The sequence below is a fragment of the Bos taurus genome, chromosome X (assembly GCF_002263795.3).
Source record: "Bos taurus isolate L1 Dominette 01449 registration number 42190680 breed Hereford chromosome X, ARS-UCD2.0, whole genome shotgun sequence".
Taxonomy (NCBI): Eukaryota; Metazoa; Chordata; class Mammalia; order Artiodactyla; family Bovidae; genus Bos; species Bos taurus.
Window position 1 is genome coordinate 34,714,879 of NC_037357.1, and position 26,077 is coordinate 34,740,955.

Consider the following 26,077-nt stretch of genomic DNA (forward strand, 5'->3'; position numbering starts at 1 on the left):
AACATGAATCAGCCATAGGTATACATATGCCCCCTCCCTCCTGAATCTCCCTCCCATCTCCCTCCCCATCTCACCCTTCTAGGTTGATACAGAGCCCCTGTTTGAGTTCCCTGAGACACACAACAAATTCCCATTGGCTATCAATTTTACATATGGTAATGTAAGTTTCTATTCTACTAAACATACTATCTCCCACCAAACCCTGACATTCACAGATTCAGACTGGGTCTGTGAGGGTGTGCTGTTCATTTTTACCCTGTTACACTCTTTCTCTCAAACACAGCAGTGATGAGAAACAAACAGCCCTGTACTTAGAACCAGTACCGTTGAGACTGGGCCCCGGCTCTACTGTTTGTTGACTAAGTTACCTTAATCATTCTAGTCTAAGTTTCTACACTGTGAAATGGGGATATCAGTATCTGTATCTGCCTTCACAATTCCATTGTGAGAATTAAGTAACAGACGCTAGATGTGAAAAAATACTTGGAAGTTGTAAAAGGGCACCCATAGTAAAGGATCTTGAGTATGGAGTTTTGAGTTAGGTAAAATCAACAGGCAAGGCTGTATATTGTCATCCTGCTTATTTAACTTCTATGCAGAGTACATCATGCAAAATGCCAGGCTGGATGAAGCACAAGCTGGAATCATGATTGCCAAGAGAAATATCAATAACCTCAGATATGCAGATGACAACACCCTTATGGCAGAAAGCAAAGAAGAACTAAAGAGCCTCTTGATGAAGGTGAAAGAGAAGAGTGAAATAGCTGACTTAAAACTCAACATTCAAAAAACTAAGATCATGGCATCTGGTCCCATCACTTCATGGCAAATAGATGGGGAAACAATGGAAACAGTGACAGATTTTATTTATTTTATTTTCTTGGGCTCTAAAATTACTGCAGACGGTGCTGCAGCCATAAAATTAAAAGACGCTGGCTCCTTGGAAGAAAAGCTATGGCAAACCTAGACAGCATATAAAAAAAAGAGACATCACTTTGCTGACAAAGATCCATATAGTCAAAGCTATGGTTTTTCCAGTAGTCATGTACAGATATGAGAGTTGGATGATAAAGAAAGCTGAGCACCGAATAATTGATGCTTTTGAATTGTGGTGTTGGAGAAGACTCTTGAGAGTCCCTTGGACTGCAAGGAGATCAAACCAGTCCATCCTAAAGGAAATCATTCCTGAATATTCATTGGAAGGACTGATGCTGAACCTGAAGCTCTAATACTTTGGCCACCTGATGCAAAGAGCTGACTCACTGGAAAAGACCTTGAGGCTGGGAAAGATTGAGGGCAGGAGAAGTGGGCCACTGACTCAAAGGAGGACAAGGAGGCCACTGACTCAAAGTACATGAATATGAGTAAATTCCTGGAGATAGTGAAGGACAGGGAAGCCTGGCATGCTGCAGTCTATGGGGTTTCAGAGTCGGACACAACTTAGTGATTGAACACAGCAACAAAATCAATGGGAGACTCAGGGACACCAACTTCCTTGACTAAACCTTGTCCCTGATCCCCAGCTGATCTAAGGCTACCTCCTAGTAGACACTGCTGATAGCCATCCCCATTAGAGGATGAGGAAATGACAAAATAAAACAATAATAATGCTGGGAGATTGCTATTATTTGTCATTCAATGTCTACATTTATTATTGGTCCTGGCCTTTTCTGGATGCAGGACTGGAAGACATATTTGGCTCTACTTCACTTTGAGCTTCTGCTGCTAAAGTTCCCATGCTAGGCCAGATTTGCCTATTATCCTACTGCAAAGGATTCTAGACCAATATAACATTAAAAAGAGGTGTTAAAATATTTGAAGGCAGAAAACCTGCTTCCTGACTTTTCTTACCTTTCACTTTGCCATTCTCATCATAAATAAGACTTAGCAGTAATTCTGGCATCCTAAGTTCAACTTTCTGCCAAGCAAATATACTTCTTCACTCTCAAAACCAAGAGTCTCCCCAATGATCTATATCCCAATCTATGACTCAGGGTTCAATATCCTTGTACCTCCCTGGTAGGTGGCTTCATGCTTAATACACAGGTAACTCCACTTCTGCCAACACTGCAGGAATCTCATTTCCTATAGAAACCTCACAGTAAACTAACTGTCCTTAACCAAATTGGACGTCAATGCACTTGCCATCTTATGCATGAGGAAAAGTGATATTGGAAGACAGTCTTCCCAGTAGATCTTCACCAAGAGGAGTATGCTAATAACAATCTGTGTAACACCCCAGCTGTTTTCTAGTCTTGATAAATGCCATATTAAGTGCTTCTAGATACAACAATATATTTGAACAGCTTCCTGTCTGTCATTCCAAACTCAAAATCCCTTGGATACCTGATTTAAATTATATTAACTACTCATGTCAGCATTTTCTCTGGGCCAACCAGAATACATATCTGTTAGTGCTGAGATGGAATTTCTGAGTCACATTTTATCTTTCACAGTTTCTGCATGATGTTGAACAAGGTGTCAGTGATTCTGAACTGAGAGCTTTCCATCCACATTCAATTAAATACACTCAGCAATTCTTGGGTTTGATCAATACTGTTGATGGATGGTTTAATTTTCAGTTTTCTCCACTAACAATCTCCATGACAGCCTCTCCTGGAATGTTGATGTGACAGATTGTTATGTAGTCATAGAAAATTTGGTTTTAACCCTTCATGTCTATTTAAAGTAGTCTAGCGTGCAGACGATGCATAGCAATGCACAGTGGAATCACCTGAATATTCAGGTTTATGTAAGAGACGGTACCTGGAAACACAGTATGCAAAACTGCTAAACAATGTAAATTCTAAAAGAGGAAGACTATATCTAGGCATTTCACTCACAATGTCATTCTATCAAGTCAAATCTCATTTATAACAACTAGTAGGGCTCTCAGGGAGGGACTTTTGGTGTCCCCAAATCAGAAAAATCACCTTATGTTATATCACTATCTATGGCACCGATGTGGCCTGAGAGATTATTGCAACCTTCTCTAACCCTCAATATCCCCTGAGAATTATTGGATTTAATCTTTTATTCCAATGGGTTAAGACATCACCCATTGCTGCTTATTCTTAGCCTGTTTGCCAAAGTTCTCTTCTACCTCCATGGACAACCAAATTACCTGATTTCTGTCCACACTCCCCTCTGAGTTTTGAGTATATTAGCTGGGTCTTTGAAAATTTCAACACTTTTTATACGTCCCAGTGATATTGCCACAGATCAATTTACATTGCTGCACTCTTCCAGGCAAAATACCCCTTTCCATAAAAACAGTAACTTTCCTCTCAACGACTACCATGAGTGGAGCATTCTGGTAGGTGATCATTCTCTGAACAAACAAGGTTTCCCAAAAGAAACTTCATTACGTCTCCTGGACTAGGGATTAGGATAAAGAGTATATTGACCAAAGTGTATTGACCAATACTGGACCTTGAGAGGAAACAAGATGACACTTGATCCTCCTTTCAACAGATATGAATTACCAACCTAAATTTCAGCTCAGTATTCAAAGCCAGATGACCATTAACTCCTCCTGTGTCTTTCAAGATTCTAGTAATCATCAATCTAGTTGCCTTCTGACTCTACAGCTGGCTTATAGACATTTCCACACTTCATTATTTTCTGCTAGATTCTCTCTCTTTCTTGGGAATCAGTTGGGATAATCCAGAAAAGTGGAGTTTTTTTTTAAAAGAGTTGTTAAACACACAATACCTTGGCCCGCTCCGATACCTGGTTCAGGAGATTAGATCCAAAAAAGCCATCACAGTGGTATGTCTCCTACCTTCAGGATGTTTCAAAGGCTTTTCAAGCCTTCCACTTAGTGTCCCTGGTGAAACAGTGGTCTTATTCCACCTATGGCAAGGGTTACAGAAAGGTGGTGTCTGAACCAGCTCAAAACTGTGACTAGCTCTCACAGGCAAGGCCAAAGGTAATGTATCTATGTAGTTTTGCAACAATGCCTCAGAAAACTCTCCAAGTTGTATATTCTACTTTTCTTTCTTTTCTCACCCAGCAAATCAACTTTTCTTGCACTCCTCTTATGATTTCCACACTGTTGCCTGGTAAGTGGTTTATTACTCTTGGCATAGTCTCTACACCAGTTGGATTGTCTACTTGGACTCTCACTTCCAATTTCACTCCTGAGTATTTTCTTTCAGATATTTCTCATCTGCACATTCTTCAGCCTGCAAGTTAATCATTCACCACCTAGCTTTAACACCAAGAATTCCAGCCTGAGTTTGAGACACTGGGCCCTTGCTTTTTCCAGACAGACAAAAATCATGATACAAGCACCTAAATAACTAACCCCTTGCCAAAGGCAAAGAAGTAAATGCTACAGAGATCCTACTAAAGACATGAGGTTTAGATAAGCAGTGGTCAATTCCAACTGACGGAAACAATAAAAGTGATAATATATTTATGGTGTTAGATTTTATAAAAAATACTTTTGTATATCTTATTTCACTTGATTCTCACAATAAACCTGGAAGGCAAATATTCATTCATTAAGCAAATACTGAGGACTTACTATGGACTAAGCAGTAACTGGCAATTTAGCAACAAATCAGGGTCAAAAAATCCCCACACTCCTAAAACTTATACTCGAGGGTGGGGGAAGCAGATAAAATACTTGTAAACTATGGTAATGCAATAGATGTTATAGGGAAAATAAAAGCTGCAATCTGGATGTAAAATTTTAAATACAATTGCCAAAAAGGCCTCATTGAGCAGGTGCCATACAAGCAAGAGGAAGCCAATATAATAATTCAGGTGAGAGATAAGGGTGATTCACACCAAGCTGGTAGCTATAGAGTTGATGGGAACTGGTTAAATTTTGGGGTGTTTTGATGGCAGAATTTGTTACTGGATTGGATTTAGAAGGAGTCAAGTTTCCTATAATGTGTGCTGGTTACCTTTATTTTGTAGCCAAAGGTCTGACGTGATGGTTTAGAGAGGTCAAGTGACTTTTCTAATGTCACTCATCTAGAATGAGCCAAAATAAAATTGTAAATTTAGGTCTCCTAGCCTAGGCCTGAAGACTGCATGCTGGAAAGGGTATTTAGATTGTGAAGAAAGAACAAGACCCTAAATGGTAGAGTTATGAGTGCATGCTAGACTAAGGACATAATATGAATAAAGCCATTGCTGGGCTCCTAAACTGCTGACGGTATTTCTGCTAGACTAAGACATAGGCCTCTATTATGAGTGCTAAGCACTCAAGGCAGGGAACAAAGAGATTAATGACTAAAAGAAGAGAAAGAAGGCAAAAGAGTTATGAAATCAAAAGGTGATATTCAAATGAAAGACACTAGGACAAACGAGATCAGACAAAAGCAGTGAGAGATCACAATTGTATACAGAGCTCTTGAAGAAAGTTGAGCACAGTGAATAGGAACTAGTGAAAATCAGGTATTCCTCCACAGTTCACACAGTGAAATGATGAAGTGTTCAAGACAGAAAGCAACAAGGGGTCAGGTACTAGAAGCTGGTTTACAACTCTTGGTAAATGAGGCAGAATAAGAAGTTGATGCCACAGAAGAAAATAATTATTTGTATAATAACTTTGTGCCAAACCAAAAGATATGAATCAGCAGAAAAGAAAGCAGAGACAAAAATCAAGGTGTAAGGGATCACAAGGAGAACCTGTCAATTATATCCCATTCATGGTTTTCCTATACCTCTTCTATGGGCAAAGCTCTGTGCTGAGCACTCCAGGGGAAGAGAGCAATTAATAGAACATGGTTTCTGCCTTCAAGTAACTTGCTAGGGAAGAGGAAGAACAAAGGAGACAAAGCATAGGACCACGTTATCGCCCAGTCTGTAGCTAGCACTATTTCCGTGTGAAGGCTTCCACATTGCTGACTATTTGTAGCTAAAGCCAAAGGATTCCAGTGAGAGAAAAGCAAGAAAGGTCTGACAAAAAATCCCATTGGGAAATCTCTCCAGGGCTTGACTATTTAATTAATGCTAACTAAGTCTATATACCCTCATTAGAGGGGCATAAAGAAGAATATCTCGATACTCCAAGTTCTTCCCATGGTCTACCCTAAATACCTCCTGTAGTTATTCCATCCTGTCATGTTTTCAGAGACAGTGGTGACTGTCCGGAGGTACTAAATAACCACCATGACAATGGAAACATTGTTCTGGTTATTTAAAAGTGAACTTTAAATGATTTATGTATTTTTTAATTAGTTTTTTTTTTTTTCAAGTGGTAAGTTTGAAAAATGCTGTGCTATAAGACAAGGCACTTTTTGGATGTTATGTAATAAACTGGTGCAAAAGTCAGGCAATGAATTAAATCTCTGCAGTCCTGACCTTGAATATATTCCAACTATCGAGCCCCATGCCTTCTTTACACTGGTTGGTAGCTATCTACTTCTCCATACTAATAGGATCCCAGGAAAAAAATGGTCGAGAGAAGAGGTAGAGCAGGAAGGTGCTATACTAGTAGCTAATCTGTGGTAACAGGTAGGTCTCAGATCCATTGAAAGACTATAAAAGATACTTATTTATAGAAACACAAGCTATTACAAGAGCTATTATTGTAAAGTTGAGTTTAAAAATGGATTTTCTAGGGGATCAAGATGGTGGAGTAGGAAGACCCTGAACTCAGCTCCCCTCAGATATGTATCAAAACTATAACTACATATAGAGCAACTCTCACATAGAATGAGTTCAAGACTAGGAAGAATGGCTCTTCTACAAGCAAGGCTGTAAAGAAAGAACTACACTCAAGTCTGGTACGTAGGGAAAAGAAGCAAGTTGGTTGGGTCCTGCACCCTGACCCCAAACAGCAGGGGGGAATCACAGGCTTGAGGATTCTCCCTGGAGAGCAAGTGGTTCAAGCCACATATTAGGCATCTCAACCCTGAGGACTAAGACGGAAAAAGAGCCCACTTAGCTGGTTTGGTAAACAACTTGGCTTATTAGAGGACTGTAGGAAACCTAAGACTCCACTTGTGAGGAGCACATGCAACCAACTTGCTTGCTCCCAGTTCTAGCACAGACATATCAGCTGAAAACTGAATTGTTCTCTGGTTGACCAGCCAGGACTGCCCCAGCAGACACCCCAAACTGAACCAGGCTCCTGCTCCAACCCATCCTGTTTCAGCACTGCTCCTCGCTAAGGCAGAGATGGTCATTGCCTATGAACATGCGTGCCTAGAGGGAACAGAGCCAGCTGAGGCCTCAGTCCTGCCTCTGGGTAAGGTAGACATCCATTCCCAGTGTGTGTGTGTGTGTGTGTGTGTGCATGTGTGTGTACACATGTGGGCACCAGTGAGGAAACAGAGACAGTTCAGTTCTTGACTCTGCCTCTGGCCTTGGCAGAGACCACCACTCCCTACACACACATGTATGAACACACTGGGAAAGAAGTGGAGGCAGCTCAGTAGTGGAGCTACAACACTTCCTAGCTCAACCCAGCCTCTAACCAAGGTGCACACACTGTGGAACAAGTGGAATGAATTCAGAAGTGCAGGCTTAAGTCCTCATATCCTGGCCATACCCTCAATAAAGACAGAGACTATCACATTTGGGAGAAGCCCAACTCTCTCAGAGTTCATGTTCCAGCCTCTTGAGCCCCAGCCCCACTCCCACCATTGAGCCTAGGACAATCCCCAGTTCAAATCCAGCTCTGGCTCCAGGCACTCCAAGCCTTACCTTCCACAGAGACTGTAGCTGATAGAGCACACCAAGAGAAGATGCAACCTGTGGCCACCACATGCCCACCTTTCACACCAAAGCCACTGATCATACACAGACTACAAAGGATGTTCCCACACAAGGATACATACTCAAGACCAGGATTGGTAACTATTTTACCTAATTTCATAGAGACAAACAGAGAAAGTTAAACAAAATAAGATAGTGGAGTATGTTTCAAATGAAAGAATAAAACCAAACCCCTGAAAAAACCCTAATGAAACAGAGCTAAATAATTTATCTGATCCAATTCAAACCAATAGTAATAAGAATGCTAACTGAACTTGAGTGAGAATTTCAACAAAGACCAGAAAATATAAAAAAGAACCAATCAGAGCTGAATAATACAATAATTGAAGGAAAAAACACACTAGAAGGAATTAACAGCAGATTAGCTGATGCAGAAGAAAGCATAATTGATCTTGAAGGTAGAATATTGGAAATCACCTAACCAGAACGCAAAAAGAAAAAAAAAATAATGAGGATTGCTTAAGGCATCTCTGGGACAACATCAAGCATACTAACATGTACATTATAGGGTTCTCAGAAGACGGAGAGAGAGATATATAGGGGTAGAAAATGTATATAGTGAAATTATGACTGAAAATTTCTTTAACCAGAAGAGGAAACAAATATCCAGGTAAAGGATGCACAGAGTCCCAAACAAGAAGGACCCAACACACACAAAAGACATATCATAATCAAAATGGCAAAAGTTGAATATAAAGAGAATTTTAAAGGCAGCAAGAGGAAAACAAAGAGTCACATACAACTGGATCTCCATAAGGCTATCAGCTGATTTTTCTGCCGAAATTTTATAGACCAGAAGGCAGTGGTATGATATATTTAAACTTCTAAAAGAAAAACTGACATTAAAAGAAATGTTAAAAGGTATTCTTTAAGTGGGAAAGGTAAAGCTACAAGAAGTAAGAATTTACAGGACAGAAAATCACAACACTAAAGGCAAATACATAGTAAAGGTTATTGATCAACCATTTAAATAAGCTAGTATGAAGATTAAAAGCCAAAAGTTGTAAAATTGAGTATAATTACAAAAAAAACAGTTAAGTGAAAAATATGAAGATGTAAAATATAACATCAAAAGCATATAATATGGGAGGAAGTAAAAAATATAGATTTTCAGAATGTGTTTGAACTTAAATGATTATCAGTTTAAAATATGTAGATATAAGTCAACATATATAAACTCCACCGTAACCACAAATGAAAAACCTATAGATTCTCAAAAACTAGAAAGAAAGGAACATAAACAAACCACTAAAGAAAATCAACAAACCGTAAGAAAATAGACTAAAATAAGAAGAACAGAGAAGGACTACAGAAACAACCAGAACATAAGTAACAAAATAGCAATAAGTACATATATATATACACATATACACTTTAAATGTCAATGGACTAAACGCTCCAGTCAAAGACACAGAGTGGCCAACTGGACATAAAGGCAAGACCTATCTATTTGCTGCCCTATAAGAGACATACTGTAGTGGTAAAGACAAATAGAGACTTAAAGTAAGGGGACACAAAATTATATTGCATACAAATGGAGACAAAAAGAAATCTAGGGTAATAATACAAATATTAGACAAAGTAGATTTAAAATAATGTCTATAACAAAACACAAATAAGGGCAAAATATAATGATAAAGATGTCACTAAAAAAGAGAATGTAATATTTGCTAACATATATTCACCTAATATAGGAGCAGAGTTGGTGATGGACAGGGAGGCCTGGTGTGCTGCAATTCATGGGGTCACAAAGAGTCAGACACAACTGAGCGACTGAACTGAATTGAACTGAACTGAAATATATAAACCAAATATTAAGAGATATAAAGGGAGAAATTGACAATAATACAATAACAGTAACACCCCATTTACATCAATGGACTGATCATACAGACAGAAAATCAATAAGGAAACAGTTGCCTTAAATGACATATTAATCCAGCTGGACTTAGATATATATAGGACTTTTCCATCTAAAAATAGCAGAATATTATTTCAATTAATGGGAACATTACCAGGATAGATAATGTGCCACAAAATAAGTCTCAACAAATGTAAGAGGATAGAAACTATATCAAGTATTTTTTTCTGGCCACAATGGTATGAAACTAGAAATCAAGTACAGAAAAAAAAAAAAAAAAACTGTGGAAAACACAAACATGTAGACACTAAACAACATGCTACTAAAAAACTGATCAGTCAATAGAGAAATCAAAGAGGAAATGAAAAAATACTTTGATAAAAGTAAAAATAAAAACAAATCACTCCAAAATCCATGGAACATACCAAAAGCAGTTCTAAGAGGGAAACTTACGGCAATACAGGCCTACCTCAAGAAAGAAGAAAAAAATCAAATAAACAATGCAACCTACCATAGAAAGTACTTATAAAAGGAAGAATAAAGCCCAAAGTCAGCAAAAGGAAAGAAATAATAAAGATCAGAATGGAAATAAACTAAAGAGAGACCAAAAAGAAAAGATCAATGAAACCAAGAGCTGTTATTTTAAAAAGATAAAATTGATATGCCTTTAATTAGGCTCATTAAGAAAAATAGAGAAAGGACTCAATTGAACAAAGCTAGAAATGAAAAGGGTAGAAATTGCACATTACATCTCAAAGACACAAAAATCATAACAGAATACTATGAAACAGTCATATACCAAGTAATTAGACATCTCATAGGAAAAGCATAAATTTCTAGGAACATACAATCTTACAAGACTGAATCAGGAAGAAATTGACAATCTGAATAGACTGATCACTAGTACTGAAGTTGGATTAGTAATCAAAAATGTCCAGAAAAAATTCTAAAACCTGACAGCTTCACAGGAGAATTTTGTCTGCTATCATTTTCTCCTCCTTTTTTCCCTAATCCCATAATTTAATCAGTCACCAAATTCTTACATCCCCACAATCACAACCTTCCTCCTGGATAACAAATCAATTTGTGACTAGCCTTTTCTTCCTCCAATACTGCCCTGCTCTGATCTATTATTTATACCAAAGCAAGAGCCATATAGCCTTCATCTAAAACAAACAACACCCAAAAAAAGACCATGAAAATTTATCTTTAATTTTACTTAATAAGTGTATTTATTACAGTGGTATAGGTATAGTGATTTCAACATTATTTTATGTATATTGTATAATTAAGCAAATTAGTAAGTCAATGAGTAATACTTAGACTGGAATTAGTGGTATCAGTATAAACCCATTACACATGCACATACATATATATGTCTACATTGTGTCTATATGTGGTGGTTTAGTCACTAAGTCGTGTCTGACTCATGACACCATGGACTGTAGACTGCCAGGCTCCTCTGTCCATGGGATTCTCCAGGCAACAATATTGGAATGGGTTGCCATTTCGCCCTTCAGGGGATCTTCCCAACCCAGGAATCGAACATGGGTCTCCTGCATTACAGGCAGATTCTTTACTGACTGAGCTAAAAGGGAAGCTCCTACCTTTATATGTATAAATATGCATATATATGGGTGTGTGTATATATATGTGTGTGTATGTATAAATACATATATATTATTTTCTATTTTCTCAATTCTGTCCGCTGAAAGATCTTAGAAACAAAGAAACACAATAGCAATGAAAATACTTGGCACATAGAAGTTAGATTTTAAATATAATTTCCCACACAGAAAGATCCCATTTCTTCTTGGAAAAAATGATTGACTGTAAGGCTGAAAAGGGAGAGTACAAGTTAAGTATGGAATATGGTTATGCTATAGAACCTTTGACCGTGTGGATCACAATAAACTGTGGAAAATTCTAAAAGAGATGGGAATACCAGACCACCAGACCTGCCTCTTGAGAAACCTATATGCAGGTCAGGAAGCAACAGTTAGAAATGGACATGGAACAACAGACTGGTTCCAAATAGGAAAAGGAGCTCGTCAAAGCTGTATATTGTCACCCTGCTTATTTAACTTATATGCAGAGTACATCATGAGAAAGCTGGACTGGAAGAAACACAAGCTGGAATCAAGATTGCCGGGAGAAATATCAATAACCTCAGATATACAGATGACACCACCCTTATGGCAGAAAGTGAAGAGGAACTAAAAAGCCTCTTGATGAAAGTGAAAGTGGAGAATGAAAAAGTTGGCTTAAAGCTCAACATTCAGAGAACGAAGATCATGGCATCCGGTCCCATCACTTCATGGGGAAATAGATGGGGAAACAGTGGAAACAGTGTCAGACTTTATTTTTCTGGGCTCCAAAATCACTACAGATGGTGACTGCAGCCATGAAATTAAAAGACACTTACTCCTTGGAAGGAAACTTATGACCAACCTAGATAGCATATTCAAAAGCAGAGACATTACTTTGCCAACAAAGTTTCGTCTAGTCAAGACCGTGGTTTTTCCTGTGGTCATGTATGGATGTGAGAGTTGGACTGTGAAGAAGGCTGAGCACCGAAGAATTGATGCTTTTGAACTGTGGTGTTGGAGAAGACTCTTGGGAGTCCCTTGGACTGCAAGGAGATCCAACCAGTCCATTCCGAAGGAGATCAGCCCTAGGATTTCTTTGGAAGGAATGATGCTAAAGCTGAAACTCCAGTACTTTGGCCACCTCATGTGAAGAGTTGACACATTGGAAAAGACTCTGATGCTGGGAGGGATTGGGGGCAGGAGGAGAAGGGGACGACAGAGGATGAGATGGCTGGATGGCATCACTGACTCGATGGACGTGAGTCTCAGTGAACTCGGAGTTGGTGATGGACAGCAAGGCCTGGCATGCTGTGATTCATAGGGTCGCAAAGAGTCAGACACGACTGAGCAACTGATCTGATCTGATCTGATAGACCCAAAAAGTGCTCAAAAATGAAAACACATCAAAAGTCAGCTTGAAGAGGCTCTCACTAAGCAAATATGGGAAATTAGGAGCAATAATTCTAATCAAAATAGATAATAACAAATAATAATATTAATGGATTACAATTCATTGAATAAAAAAAGAATCCATCTGTTCATGCTGATAGTTGCCTAATTAACTAAAGAGAAGGAAAGAGATTTCTTATAATACTGTCATATAATAAATGTAGATGATTTGGCAAAAGAATATGGACTACAGATCAGAAAATAGTATTATGTCAGGTTATATTTTTTGAATTTATGATTTCATTATAATTTTATAAAATAACTTCTATGTTCTAAGAAAGTACACACTAGAGTATTTATGGATAAAGGGTTATAATATCTGCATCTAATTTTCAAATGATTCAGGAAAAATTTAAATATATATACATCTGAATACTTGCCCTTTCAATATGGCCCATGAAGTATTGTAATATGTTTACTTCCTTATGAGATCCCATCTAGCCATCAGATTTCTCTTCTTCAGAATATCAGGCTGATGTGTGATCAGGGTTTTTAGAACAAAGACATGTTTCCCAGCTGTTCCTGAGATACATCTGCCATCCAGGCAGGGACTGCTATTTTATTACCAGAAATGGGTGTGGCCAAATGTGGTTTAACACCCTATATGCATTTACCTAAGTGAAATTCAGAACCTTCCAAAACCACACCAGAGAGACTAACCATTGAAATGAAGGATTAGGACACATTTCCAGTACTCAGAGGGAAGAGACTCAACTTGATACTAACCTCATTAATCAAAACACTATTAAAGGTACCTTTAGACTCTTCTTAGAAGAAAATACCCAAGAAGATCTTAAAACAATAACTGACCTCCAAGCCCAGGTCGCAGCCGATTGTCATAGCCATCCAGAAGACGATCCAAGATTCTGGTGAAGATAGTGATGTTGTCGGTGCTGTCATCAGGAATATCTGGAGCATGCTTTGGAGAGAGTCTGAGGGAGTGAAAGAAAACAAGACACAAAATAATAGTTCTTAATAGCAAATATTTACATGTCTAAACACTTTAATTCAAGAAAATGTCAATCAGTTGATTGGGCCAGTTAAATGGCTTTGTACCTCCCAAACCAGTAAGTACTTTGGCATGAGCTTTAGCAAAATATGGTCCATCCCTATCTATTTCTGCTTTATTGACTATGCCAAAGCCTTTGACTGTGTGGATCACAATAAACTGTGGAAAATTCTGAAAGAGATGGGAATCCCAGACCACCTGACCTGCCTCTTGAGAAACCTATATGCAGGTCAGGAAGCAACAGTTACAAATGGACATGGAACAACAGACTGGTTCCAAATAGGAAAAGGAGTACGTCAAGGCTGTATATTGTCACCCTGCTTATTTAACTTATATGCAGAGCACATCATGAGAAACACTGGGCTGGAAGAAGCACAAGCTGGAATCAAGACTGCAGGGAGAAATATCAATAACCTCAGATATGACCAGGCAGATGACAGATGACAGAAGGCAGATGACACCACCCTTATGGCAGAAAGTGAAGAGGAACTAAAAAGCCTCTTGATGAAAGTGAAAGAGGAGAGTGAAAAAGTTGGCTTATAGCTCAACATTCAGAAAACTAACATCATGGCATCTGGTCCCATCACTTCATGGGAAATAGATGGGGAAAAAGTAGAAACAGTGAGAGACGTTATTTTTGGGGGCTCCAAAATCACCACAGATGGTGATTGCAGCCATGAAATTAAAAGATGCTTATTCCTTGAAAGGAAAGTTTTGACCAACCTAGATAGCATATGAAAAAGCAAAGACATTACTTTGCCAACAAAGGTCCATCTAGTCAAGGCTATGGTTTTTCCAGTGATCATGTATGGATGTGAGAGTTGGACTGTGAAGAAAGCTGAGCGCCGAAGAATTGATGTTTTTGAACTGTGGTCTTAGAGAAGACTCTTGAGAGTCCCTTGGACTGCAAGGAGATCCAACCAGTCCATTCTAAAGGAGATCAGTCCTGGGTGTTCATTGGAAGGACTGATGCTAAAGCTGAAACTCCAATACTTTGGCCACCTCATACGAAGAGTTGACTCATTAGAAAAGACCCTGATGCTGGGAGGGATTGGGGGCAGGAGGAGAAGGGGACAACAGAGGATGAGATGGCTGGATGGCATCACCAACTCGATAAACATGAGTCTGAGTAAACTTTGGGAGTTGGTGATGGACAGGGAGGCCTGGAGTGCTGCGGTTCATGGGGTTGCAAAGAGCTGGACATGACTGAGCGACTGAACTGAACCCAGCAGTAGAGAAAAACCAGTAGAAATCTTAGACAAATGTCTGTGGGAATAATACCTGGCATAAAGTTGATTTATCAAATTTTGTTTCAGGAACAAGAGGGCCCCAAAACAAAAAAGGAAAATTTTAAATTACCCCTCTTTCTAATCTAGAATATGTTCACAGAACAACAAAGCCAGAAAAACCCTTGAATTGCATATAATCTACCTATATCTCACCCGGTGGAGATAGAACAACAAAGCAAAAGCATTCCATTAAATGTTAAAGCCACCAGAACTCTTAAGAGATTCCCTAAACTCTCTCATTTTATACATGGGGAAATAAGCTCAGAGAAGATACCAAATTTTCCCACAGTCATATTGCTACTGAGGGTCAGACAGAACTATAATCAAAAATTGCTGATTTTCTGGAGACCCCCAGCTATCTCCTGCTTATCCAGTGTGGATGCCTTTTGCAAGCCTTTCCAAGCAGTAGGTTCTTTGTCCTGGTGTGCTATGTTCAGTCATGTCTGACTCTTTGTGACCCTGTGGCCTATAGCCTGCCAGGCTCCTCTGTCCATGGAATTCTCCAGGCAAGAATACTGGAGTGGGTTGCCATTCCCTTCTCCAGAGGATCTTCCCGACCAAGGGATGGAACCCATGTTTCCTGCGCTGGCAGGCGGACTCTTTACCACTGTACAACTGATCAGGCTGATGGCATCATCAACTCAATGGATATGAGTTTCAGCAAGCTCTGGGAGATGGTAAAGGACAGGGAAACCTGGAGTGCTACAGTCCATGGGGTCACAAGCAGTGAGACAAGACTGAGATACTGAACAACAACAACAAATTAGCCTCCAATTAAAATAAATCAATTTAAAAATTTAAAAAAAAAATCTGGCTAAAGCTGTGACAAATGCTTTCATGCTTTTATGAGGAGAAGCTTGGCGTGGTTTGGCAAGTCTAGAAATAAAGAAAGGACCTGGGTAGTTTAGTGGAAAGAGAGATATAGTGAAGGAAATGGCTGTTGCCCAGGGTCAAGAAGCATGGTGTAGAATCAGGTAATAAACTAGAAGTCAGAAATCCTACGTCCAAGTGCCAGCTGTATTCGTGATTTGGAGTAGTCCATTAAAACCTGTATCACTGTAGGTCTTGGTTTTACCCATTCTTACTTTGGATCCAGAAGGTTGCCATTAATAGATATATAATAACTATTCCTAGCATCTAGTTCGGAGAAGGCAATGGCACCCCACTCCAGTACTCTTGCCTGGAAAATCCCATGGATGGAGGAGCCTGGTAGGCCTCAGTCCATGGGGTCACTAAGGGTCGGACACGACTGAGCGACTTCCCTTTCACTTTTCACTTTCATGCACTGGAGAAGGAAATGGCAACCCACTCCAGTGTTCTTGCCCAGAGAATCCCAGGGACGGCGGAGCCTGGTGGGCTGCCGTCTATGGGGTCGCACAGAGTCGGACACGACTGAAGCAACTTAGCAGCAGAAGCAGCAGCAGCAGCATCTAGTTAATCAGAGCAATAAAAGACATAGAATAACAGTTGGGAGGAATCTTGAGAGGCAGTCAATATGTCTTCCTTAAAGAGAAAAATCTACAGAATATTATGTATGCATGTGTTACTTGCTCAGTTGTGTCTGACTTTTTTGCGATCCCATGGACTGTAGCCCCCCAGGCTCCTCTGTCCATGGAATTCTCCAGGCAAGAATATTAGAGTGGGTTGCCATTTCCTACTCCAGGGGATCTTCCCAACCCAGGGGTCAAACCTGGTTCTCCCGCATTGCAGGCATATTCTTTACCATCTGAGCCACTAGGGAAGCCCACGGAATAGTAGGAACATCTAAACTAAATAGTTTTCACTCTACACTGCCACTCGCTAGCTGGTAAACTGTCAAAAGCCATTTTGAACACAAATTTCCTTAATTCATAAACCTAACTCAATTTACGTAATCATTCAATGTATCTTTAACGAGCATCAACTATGTGCCTATAGAAAAAAACAGAGCAGAAACAAAAGGTAAAATAAGGCAAGTAATCTCTCCCTTGCTTACAGGTTTGCTGAGAGAATCAAATGATAAAAGTAGATATACATGGAATGAAAAGGGGAATTAGGTTTAACTAGACTGGAGACATGAATTTGAATTTATTAGTTGAGTGACCATAAGTCACATAACACCTCTCTAACAGCTTTCTAATTTTGAAAATTAAAATAACTTCACAGATATGTTGTATTAATATTAAATAATGTATTAAAATTTCCAGATTTAATATTTAATATCTAAAAGTATTCAAAATTTGTTTTGTCTTCTTTAAGATAGTAGTTTATGCACTCAAATACACTGAAGTGAAGTGAAGTCACTCAGTCGTGTCCAACTCTTTGCGACCCCATGGACTCAAATACAGTATTCAAATGTAAATAATGACAAAATATAGGCACCCTCATCCGCCAAAGCCATAAGGAAAGCTTTTGCCAAGAGGCACTGGAAACCAGTGAGACTAGAGATGATTGGCTGTTTTAGTGAAAAGAGTACCAGAAAAGATACACACACCTTATTTGGAAGCGGAAAAAAGAAGGAAACTATAGTGCAGAGCTAACAAACTGGCATCAATATGTTGAGGAGATAAATACAGACACCCTGTCAGTTCTCAGCTCACATTTGGCTTAATCTTCAATATTCTGAATCCATCTTGCATGGGCTGTGGGGAGAGAGGCTGTGGGAGCTTAATTGATTTTGTGAAAACCTCTTTCGCATTTTCCCTTAACTCTCACTGCAGGGAATCTTGACCCTGTTTAGCCTAATTTGATTTCTGGGAAACAGGTCTATGAATTGAATGAAAAGCCATTTTTTGGATTACTGGAAGCAGGTGAAAAGCAGAAACATCAGAGAGTCATAGACAAGCTATAAAGGGCTTCAGAGATTACCTACTCCAGGCGGGTCTATTTATGGGAATTGTAAAGCCCCTGAACATAACTTTTAATTTCGGTCCAGAATTCTTGAATATAAGGCCCATATACTGTGCTACCTCTTTTACTGAAATAATAAGTTCCTTGATGATGCATTTCTACCCCCTGCTGACTCTGTTTTGATATGTTAGCAGCATTAGTCACTAATAACTTTAAAAATTTTAAGTCAAAAATCAATGCTTAATGTCATTCCAAAACAATTTTCAATAGATTGCTCTATGATTTTGATTACTTGACTTGATTACTAATAAAATTTTCTCCCAGTGTACTCTAATTATTGCATGGGCAGCTGGAAGCTGGTTTAATTTAGAACCCAAGTTAGAACTCTCTCTTTTTAAATATCTGAACTGCAACAAGCTGAAGATTCTATAGTTTGGGTCCATTCAAAACAGTTTGGAGGAACAACAAAGCATTATGGTATGTCAGGATTATGGAGGACTTTAGAGATCATGTAAGTATTTCCCTTCACTTTACAGATGGATGGCCTGAGACACCAAAAGAAAGGGATTGTTTAAAGCCATGTGCTTATTAAGTTGATGAGACTGATGCAATAACCATGCTTGCTTTGCCTTATATCCATCATTACTGGCTGGACAAAATATATTAATAATGCATCATTAAAAATGAAAATGATGTTACTAAGACACTATCTATAGGTTAGACAAGTTTAGTCATTTATCGAGTCCCAAAGAGTCAGACACAACTGAGCGACTGAACTGAACTGAACTGAAAAATGGAAAAGTGGTAAATCCAAAGAACTAGGGTCAGATGAACAGTTTTAGTTCTGACTCCCACTAACTGACCATGTGAACTATTTCCTTGCATGTAAAATAGGGATAGGTCCCCAACTTATAATGCTGTTGGAAGAAATAAGTAAAGAAGATAATAAACATAAAATTACTTTGTAAATGGTAAAACTCAACATACATTGAGGATGATCATTCCTTTTTCCCCAGACTCCTGAAAATGTAATGCTGCTGCTGCTAAGTCACTTCAGTCGTGTCTGACTCTGTGACCTCATAGACGGCAGGCTACCAAGCTCCTCCGTCTCTGGGATTCTCCAGGCAAGAACACTGGAGTGGGTTGCCATTTCCTTCTCCAATGCATAAAAGTGAAAAGTGAAAGTGAAGTCGCTCAGTCATGTCCGCCTCTTCATGACCCCATGGACTGCAGCCTACCAGGCTCCTCCGTCCATGGGATTTTCCAGGCAAGAGTACTGGAGTGGGTTGCTATTGCCTTCTCCAGACACCTTTGAAAGACATGCATTTTTATGCTATGGTTAAAGTTAAACTCACTGAGCAATTAAGTTCAGGATAAGTAAATAGTATCAGTTCAACCACATTGAGGAAGCACCTTAATGTGCTTATGCCCAGGGGAAGCAAAAGAGTCACAGAATGTGGAGTCGCTGATGCAGTTCATAAAACAACCCAAAGACAGGAGAAATTTACTTCATTAAAAGGTTGGCATCTTTTTCTAATACTGTATATCTCCTGGGGGAGAACAAATTTTAAAAATAAAGAAAATTCAAAGTTACTATGCAGAAAGTAATATTAACAAGATATACTAATAATATATAAAGAAATATATATATATTGGATTCTATAATATATAAGGAACTCATACAACTCAATAGCAAAAGGAAAAATAATCCAATTAAAAAATGGTCAAAGAAACTGAGTAGGCATTTTTCCAAAGAGGACACAAATTGCTAACAAGTTTTATTGTTGTTGTTCATCATCACTAATCATCAGATAAAAGCAAATCAAAACAACAATGAAATATCACCTCGCCTTTTAGAATGACATTTTATCAAAAAGACAAGAGATAACAAATGTTGGCAAGGATGTGAAGAAACGGGAACTCTCATGCACTGTTGGTGAGAATGTAAATTGCTAGAGCTATTATTGTCCAACTCAGTGGACAATGAGGATTAACTGTCCCAGGTCAGTTCAGTTCAGTCCCTCAGCCGTGTCCAACTCTTTGCGACCCCATGGACTGCAGCACGCCACACTTCCCGGTCTTTCACCATCTCCCAGAACTTGCTCAAACTCATGTCCATTGAGTCAGTGATGCCATCCAACCATCTCATACACTGTCATCCCCTTTTCCTCCTGCCTTCAATCTTTCCCAGCATCAGGGACTTTTCCAGTGAGTCAGTTCTTCACATCAGGTGGCCAAAGTATTGGAGTTTTAGCTTCAGCACCAGTCCTTCCAATGAATACTCAGGACTGATTACCTTTAGGATTGACTGGTTGGATCTCCTTGCTGTCCAAGGGACTCTCAAGAGTCTTCTCCAACACCACAAAGCATCAATTCTTCAGTGCTCAGCTTTCTTTATAGTCCAACTCTCACATCCACACATGACTACTGGAAAAATCATAGCTTTGACTACACGGACCTTTGTTGGCAAAGTAATGTCTCTGCTTTTTAATGTGCTGTCTAGGTTGGTCATAACTTTTCTTCCAAGGAGCAAGCATCTTTTAATCTCATTGCTGCAGTCACCATCTGCAGTGATTTGGGAGCCCCCAGAAATAAAGTCTGTCACTGTCTCCACTGTTTCCCCATCTAATTACCATGAAGTCATGGGACTGGATGCCATGATCTTAGTTTTCTGAATGTTGAGTTTTAAGCCACCTTTTGCACTGTGTAAAATCATTTCTATGTGGAACTAAAAAAAAAAAAAAAAAAACTGAACTTGTGCAAATAGACACTAGAATGGTAGTTACCAGAGATTGGGGTGGTAAGGAATTGGGGAGATTTTGTTTAAGGCTACAAACTTACAAGTAGTAGAAAAGTTCTGGGGGTGTGAGATACAACACAATGACTACAGTCAACAATACTATATTGTAAACTTCAAAGTTACTAAGAAACTATGTGACATGATAGAGACATTAACTAACTCTACTATATCATATTGCAATATATATAAATGTATCAAACTATAACATTTTACATCTTAAGTACAATGCTATCAATATGTGTAAATTATATCTCAATTTTTTTTAAAGTATGTTTTAAAAATTCCTGTTCAGATTATGTGGTTTTCTGTGACTCTGCATTCCATTCCCCATATACTTTTACAGCTGCAAATTCTAGTACTTTTTCTGACCAGAAACCATAGCCATATCAGATTATTTACCATTTCCCCATACCCCTCATGTTTTTATTGTCCAGGTCCAGTCATTCTAATAAGTGAAAGGGTCAAGCTAAAAATTCAGCACTAGGGATGCCAGCTATATACTCGTAACTCAGTAACACACATTCTAATGTTTTTACAGAAGCCACTTAAGAAAAAAGAATAAACGTATTTTTGGCTAGAATACGCACAATCCATCTCAGACAGCTGTGCTTTTCTTAAATGGCAACTATAGATTTGTTCTGAAACTAAAGAAGTATTATTTTAAGGCACACACATTCACTATGTGCTCTGCCTATTCACACTCTTTGCTGAATTAAAGTAAAATAAAAACCAAGTCCTTTCTACCTTCTTAGTCACTAAAAGCCACCGCTTCACAGAAACACACAAGAAGATCTGACTATTGTATGTTCTGAATGATTAAATACCAAGGTACTATACCTTAGAGATATGATTTCATATGTGAATGTAAGCAGACATACCTCAACATAAAATGGGTTGTATTCTAAATTTGCAAAGAAATAAAGGTCCATTCTTCCTTTGAAACAATGCCATAAAAGGCAATTAGTCTTTCAGGCAAAGCTACACAAGTCCTTATTTCTTGTAATTTGTCTGAATGATTGTAATTGCCAATGCACGAGCACTATTTCAGCAACATTTCTCATTAAGCAGACTTTCATAGGCCAGCCTGAGAACCATTTATAACACTGCCTATGTGGAGAAAAGAATTATGATACAAATGAAGGCACACTACAGTACTAGGAATATTCTCTTCTACACTATTATTATTTACTCTCTATCCCACATCCATGGCCATGACCAAAGCAATGAGGTGGTCATGAGCTCAAATCTCTCAGTCAATCCTGGTGGCTAGTATCCTTGCAGTGGAGAGTCCTGACAGTCATCATCTTAACCAAGAGATTCATTTTACCATCAGTAATACTGAGACACTGTTACCTCCTGACCTGATACAATAGGAAGTCAGAGCATCACTTACCAAGTATTCTTGACCCTGGCTTCAAATGTCCAGCTCTGCCCTGTGTTACAAATTCTGTATTTCTACCTCAAAATGGAAAATTATACTTCTTATTTCTCTAGGTCCTATAAGAAAATTATACTTGCCCAATTGTAGCACTGGCCAGGCAGTCATGTAGCTGAGATATTAAATATTCAGAGGTTGAGGGATTACTATATATAAGTAAATGTTCATGTACACAAAATATATGGACATGTGCCTAATTTTTACTTAAAGGTGACCAAACACATGAAAACCAAAACATTGTAGCAATTAATAGCATGTACTCTGAAGCCAGACTGGGTTTTGGTTCTGGCTCTGCCGCTTTTAAACTGTGTGAGCTTTGGCAAGTTACTTGACCTCTCGGTGTCTCCATATTTTATCTCTGAAACAGTAATAATAGCAGCACCTAGTTAGCAGATCTGTTTTAAGGATTATATGAATTAACATATGTAAAGCACTTAGAATAGTGCTTGGCACATAGTAAGAGTTATTTAAGTATAAGCTCTAAAGGAACATGATAGAATATGAAAACTAAAAATAAAGTATTGAACCAAGTTTCAAAAAAATCTAGAGAGCAAAGGAGAATACCAAGTTCTAAGCACTGTCTGGAAAACTGTATCATGTGAGGAGACAAGTTGAAAGTGATGAGAGTTATCCTGTAGACAAGAAAGCATGGAGTAGCTCTGAGAGGAAGAAGTATGAAATAGGAAGGAAGTGTCACAGAAGCCTAAAATAGGTAGGCATTAGAGGAAGGTGGACTTCTGTTCAATATAGGAAGCACTTTCCCATCCCTAGAGCTATATGCCCATGGTAGTAATGCAGTTTACTACTGGAGGGATTCAAACTGGTAGGTCAATCATAAAGCATAATGCAAGAAGGATTCTTGGTCAGGATAAGAGCTTAGGACTTATGGCTTCTCAGGTCCCACATCTGGTTCCTAAATTTTAAGATTTGGAGATTGAATGGTAAGAGTATTAATGTATTGATGCCATAATAGAGATTATATACACAAAGAAGAGACTGGATTTTACATACTTGCACTTCAATCAAAATTAGCTTGACATATACCCACTCAACATGTGCCCTACCTGTTCACATTATTCACTGAGTTAAAGTAAAATAAAAACCAAATCCTTAATGTTTCTCTTAGTAACTTAGTATTTATTGGGTTGGCCAAAAAGTTCATTTGGGTTTTTTTGTAAGATGATATGGAAAAACCCAAACAAACTTTTTGGCCAACCCAATACATGTGTAGCCACAGTTATTCTGAGATTAAGAGAACTGAGAAAATATATTTCATGATGAAAGCAGACACTTAGAAGAACCTTTGGAACAGTGGCACCAAGTCAGGCTATGAATATGACAAGGAGATAATTAATTCAACCATTTCCTCTTAAATGCAAAATATCTGCTCACCACTGCCACTACTATGGAATCTTGATGCAGAAAAAGTGATTTGGGTTCATGTAAATGTAAGGCCTTGTGCCCAATGTCTGTCATTCCTTCTTCTAGATATATTATATACTCGTGTTCAACCTGTTCACTTTCTTATAAGGATAACCTATATGAACTATCTCAGCAGGGCTGCCACAGCCTCTGTCTTCAAGTAGGCAGAAGATCAGAGGGAAGAAGAAGGGAAAGTGTGGGTATGCAATCTTTTAGCTCTCTCTCTCTCTGTGAAAGCTCCTCCACTAAAGATTTCTGCACTCTTAAAAAGACTTGTTTTATATGACATATCTACTGCTGGCCTTAGGTTCTTGCTCTATTCCTTGGAGTATACCTATACCCAGATCATACCTTCACAATTAGTCCCTTTGCAAACATATTCTCCTCAAATAGTCTTCATTGAAATTCCCCATCTGTTTTCTTTGGGATCCTGACTGATACACATCTCAGGTTTCAACAAATTACAGTCAGACAAGGATAGTTGTTGTTCAGTCATGTCTGACTCTTTGTGATCCTATGGACTGCAGCACACCAGGCTTCCCCGTCCTTCACTATCTCCTAGAGCTTGCTCAAACTCATGTCCACTGAGTCGGTGATGCCATCCAACCATCTTATCCTCTGTTGCCCCCTTCTCCTCCTGCCTTCAATCTTTCCCAGCATCAGGGTCTTTTCCAATGAGTCAGTTCTTCGCATCAGGTGGCCAAAGTATTGCAGCTTCAGCATCAGCCTTTCCAATGAATGAATATTCAGGGTTGATTTCCTTAAGGATTAACTGGTTTGATCTCTTTGCTGTCCAAGGGACTCTCAAGAATCTTCTCCAGCACTACAGTTCAAAGGCATCAATTCTTGGGTGCTCAACCTTTTTTATTGTCCAGCTCTCACATGCATACATGACTACTGGAAAAACCATAGCTTTGACTATTTGGACCTTTGTTGGGAGAGTAATGTCTCTGCTTTTTAGTATACTGTCTGGGTTTGTCATTGCTTTTCTTCCAAGGAGCAAGGGCCTTTTAATTTCATGGCAGCAGTCACTGTCCACAGTGATTTTGGAGCCCAAAAAAACAAAGTCTGCACTGCTTCCATTGTTTCCCCATCTATTTGCCATGATGTGATGGGACCGGATGCCATAATCTTCATTTTTGGACTGTTGAGTTTTAAGTCCGCTTTTTCACTCTCCTCTTTCACCTTCATCAATAGGCTTTTTAATTCCTCTTTGCTTTCTGTCATTAGAGTGGTGTCATCTGCATATCTGAGGTTATTGATATTTCTCCCTGCAATCGTGTATACAGACTGGGATAGAAGATCCATTTGGCATTTACTTGCTACTTAGCTTGACCCATCATTAAATTGCTTATATTCAACAATTTTGACCCAGAGTAGTGAAGAAAGCTGAGCGCCGAAGAATTGATGCTTTTGAACTGTGGTGTTGGAGAAGATCCTTGGGAGTCCCTTGGACTGCAAGGAGATCCAACCAGTCCATTCTAAAGGAGATCAGTCCTGGGATTTCTTTGGAAGGAATGATGCTGAAGCTTAAACTCCAGTTCTTTGGCCACCTCATGTGAAGATTTGACTCATTGGAAAAGACTCTGATGCTGGGAGGGATTGAGGGCAGGAGGAGAAGGGGACGACAGAGGATGAGATGGCTGGATGGCATCACTGACTCGATGGACGTGAGTCTGAGTGAACTCCGGGAGTTGGTGATGGACAGGGAGGCCTGGCGTGCTGCGATTCATGGGGTCGCAAAGAGTCGGACACGACTGAGTGACTGAACTGAACTGAAGGATATTTTCATAACGGTCCAACCTAACACTTTCCACAAATACAGTTCTCAGTTGTTAATGGTCAAAATACTGAGCCAGGGAACAGGAGTATAAGAAATATATTACAGGAAGCTGAAATTGTTCCTTGCAGCTTTTCTTTAAAAATGATGGGACTAGGAATCATAGACTGGCGTTTTAACCTATCCCTATGATTAATTTTCTGTAAAGTCTTAGAAAAGTAAATGTCCTTTGTTGGAAGCCAATTTTGTCATGCACAAAATAAGGGATCAGATAAGATGCTCTCAACGGGTTTTTCCATGTCTGCTATTCTAAAATTTCTGAAGCCCATATTCCTAAATATACTGTAAGCTCTTGGAAAACAAGGACTGTGTACCCAGAGTATTGTCCAAACATTCCTTATATCAGAATCAGGTAGGCACTTGATAGAAATGCAGATTTTTAGGCACTACCCCCAAGTTCAGTCAATTCAGTTCAGTCACTCAGTCGTGTCCAACTCTTTGTGACCCCATTAACAGCAGCACACCAGGCCTCCCTGTCCATCACCAACTCCCGGAGTCCACCCAAACCCATGTCCATCAAGTCAGTGATGCCATCCAACCATCTCATCCTCTGTCGTCCCCTTCTCCTCCTGCCCTCAATCTTTCCCAGTATCAGAGGCTTTTCCAATGAATCAGCTCTTCGCATCAGGTGGCCAAAGTATTGCAGTTTCAGCTTCAACATCAGTCCCTCCAATGAATACCCAGGACTGATCTCCTTTAGGATGGACTGGTTGGATCTCCTTGCAGTCCAAGGGACTCTCAAGAGTCTTCTCCAACACCATAGTTCAAAAGCATCAATTCTTCGGCGCTCAGCCTTCTTTATAATCCAACT

The 26,077-nt window shown here is 39.1% G+C and overlaps 1 protein-coding gene across 2 annotated transcripts in view; it reads right to left on the reverse strand.

The window, feature by feature from the left end:
- GABRA3 (gamma-aminobutyric acid type A receptor subunit alpha3) overlaps nucleotides 1-26,077 on the reverse strand; it is a 240,653-nt gene that overhangs the window by 112,766 nt on the left and 101,810 nt on the right. For both annotated transcript variants that reach the window (XR_009493447.1, NM_174542.2), the window contains 1 exon segment: nucleotides 13,450-13,571. Coding sequence is in view for 1 of the 2 variants with exons in the window: in NM_174542.2 (NP_776967.1) it covers nucleotides 13,450-13,571 (122 nt within the window). In the remaining variant the exon portion in view is untranslated.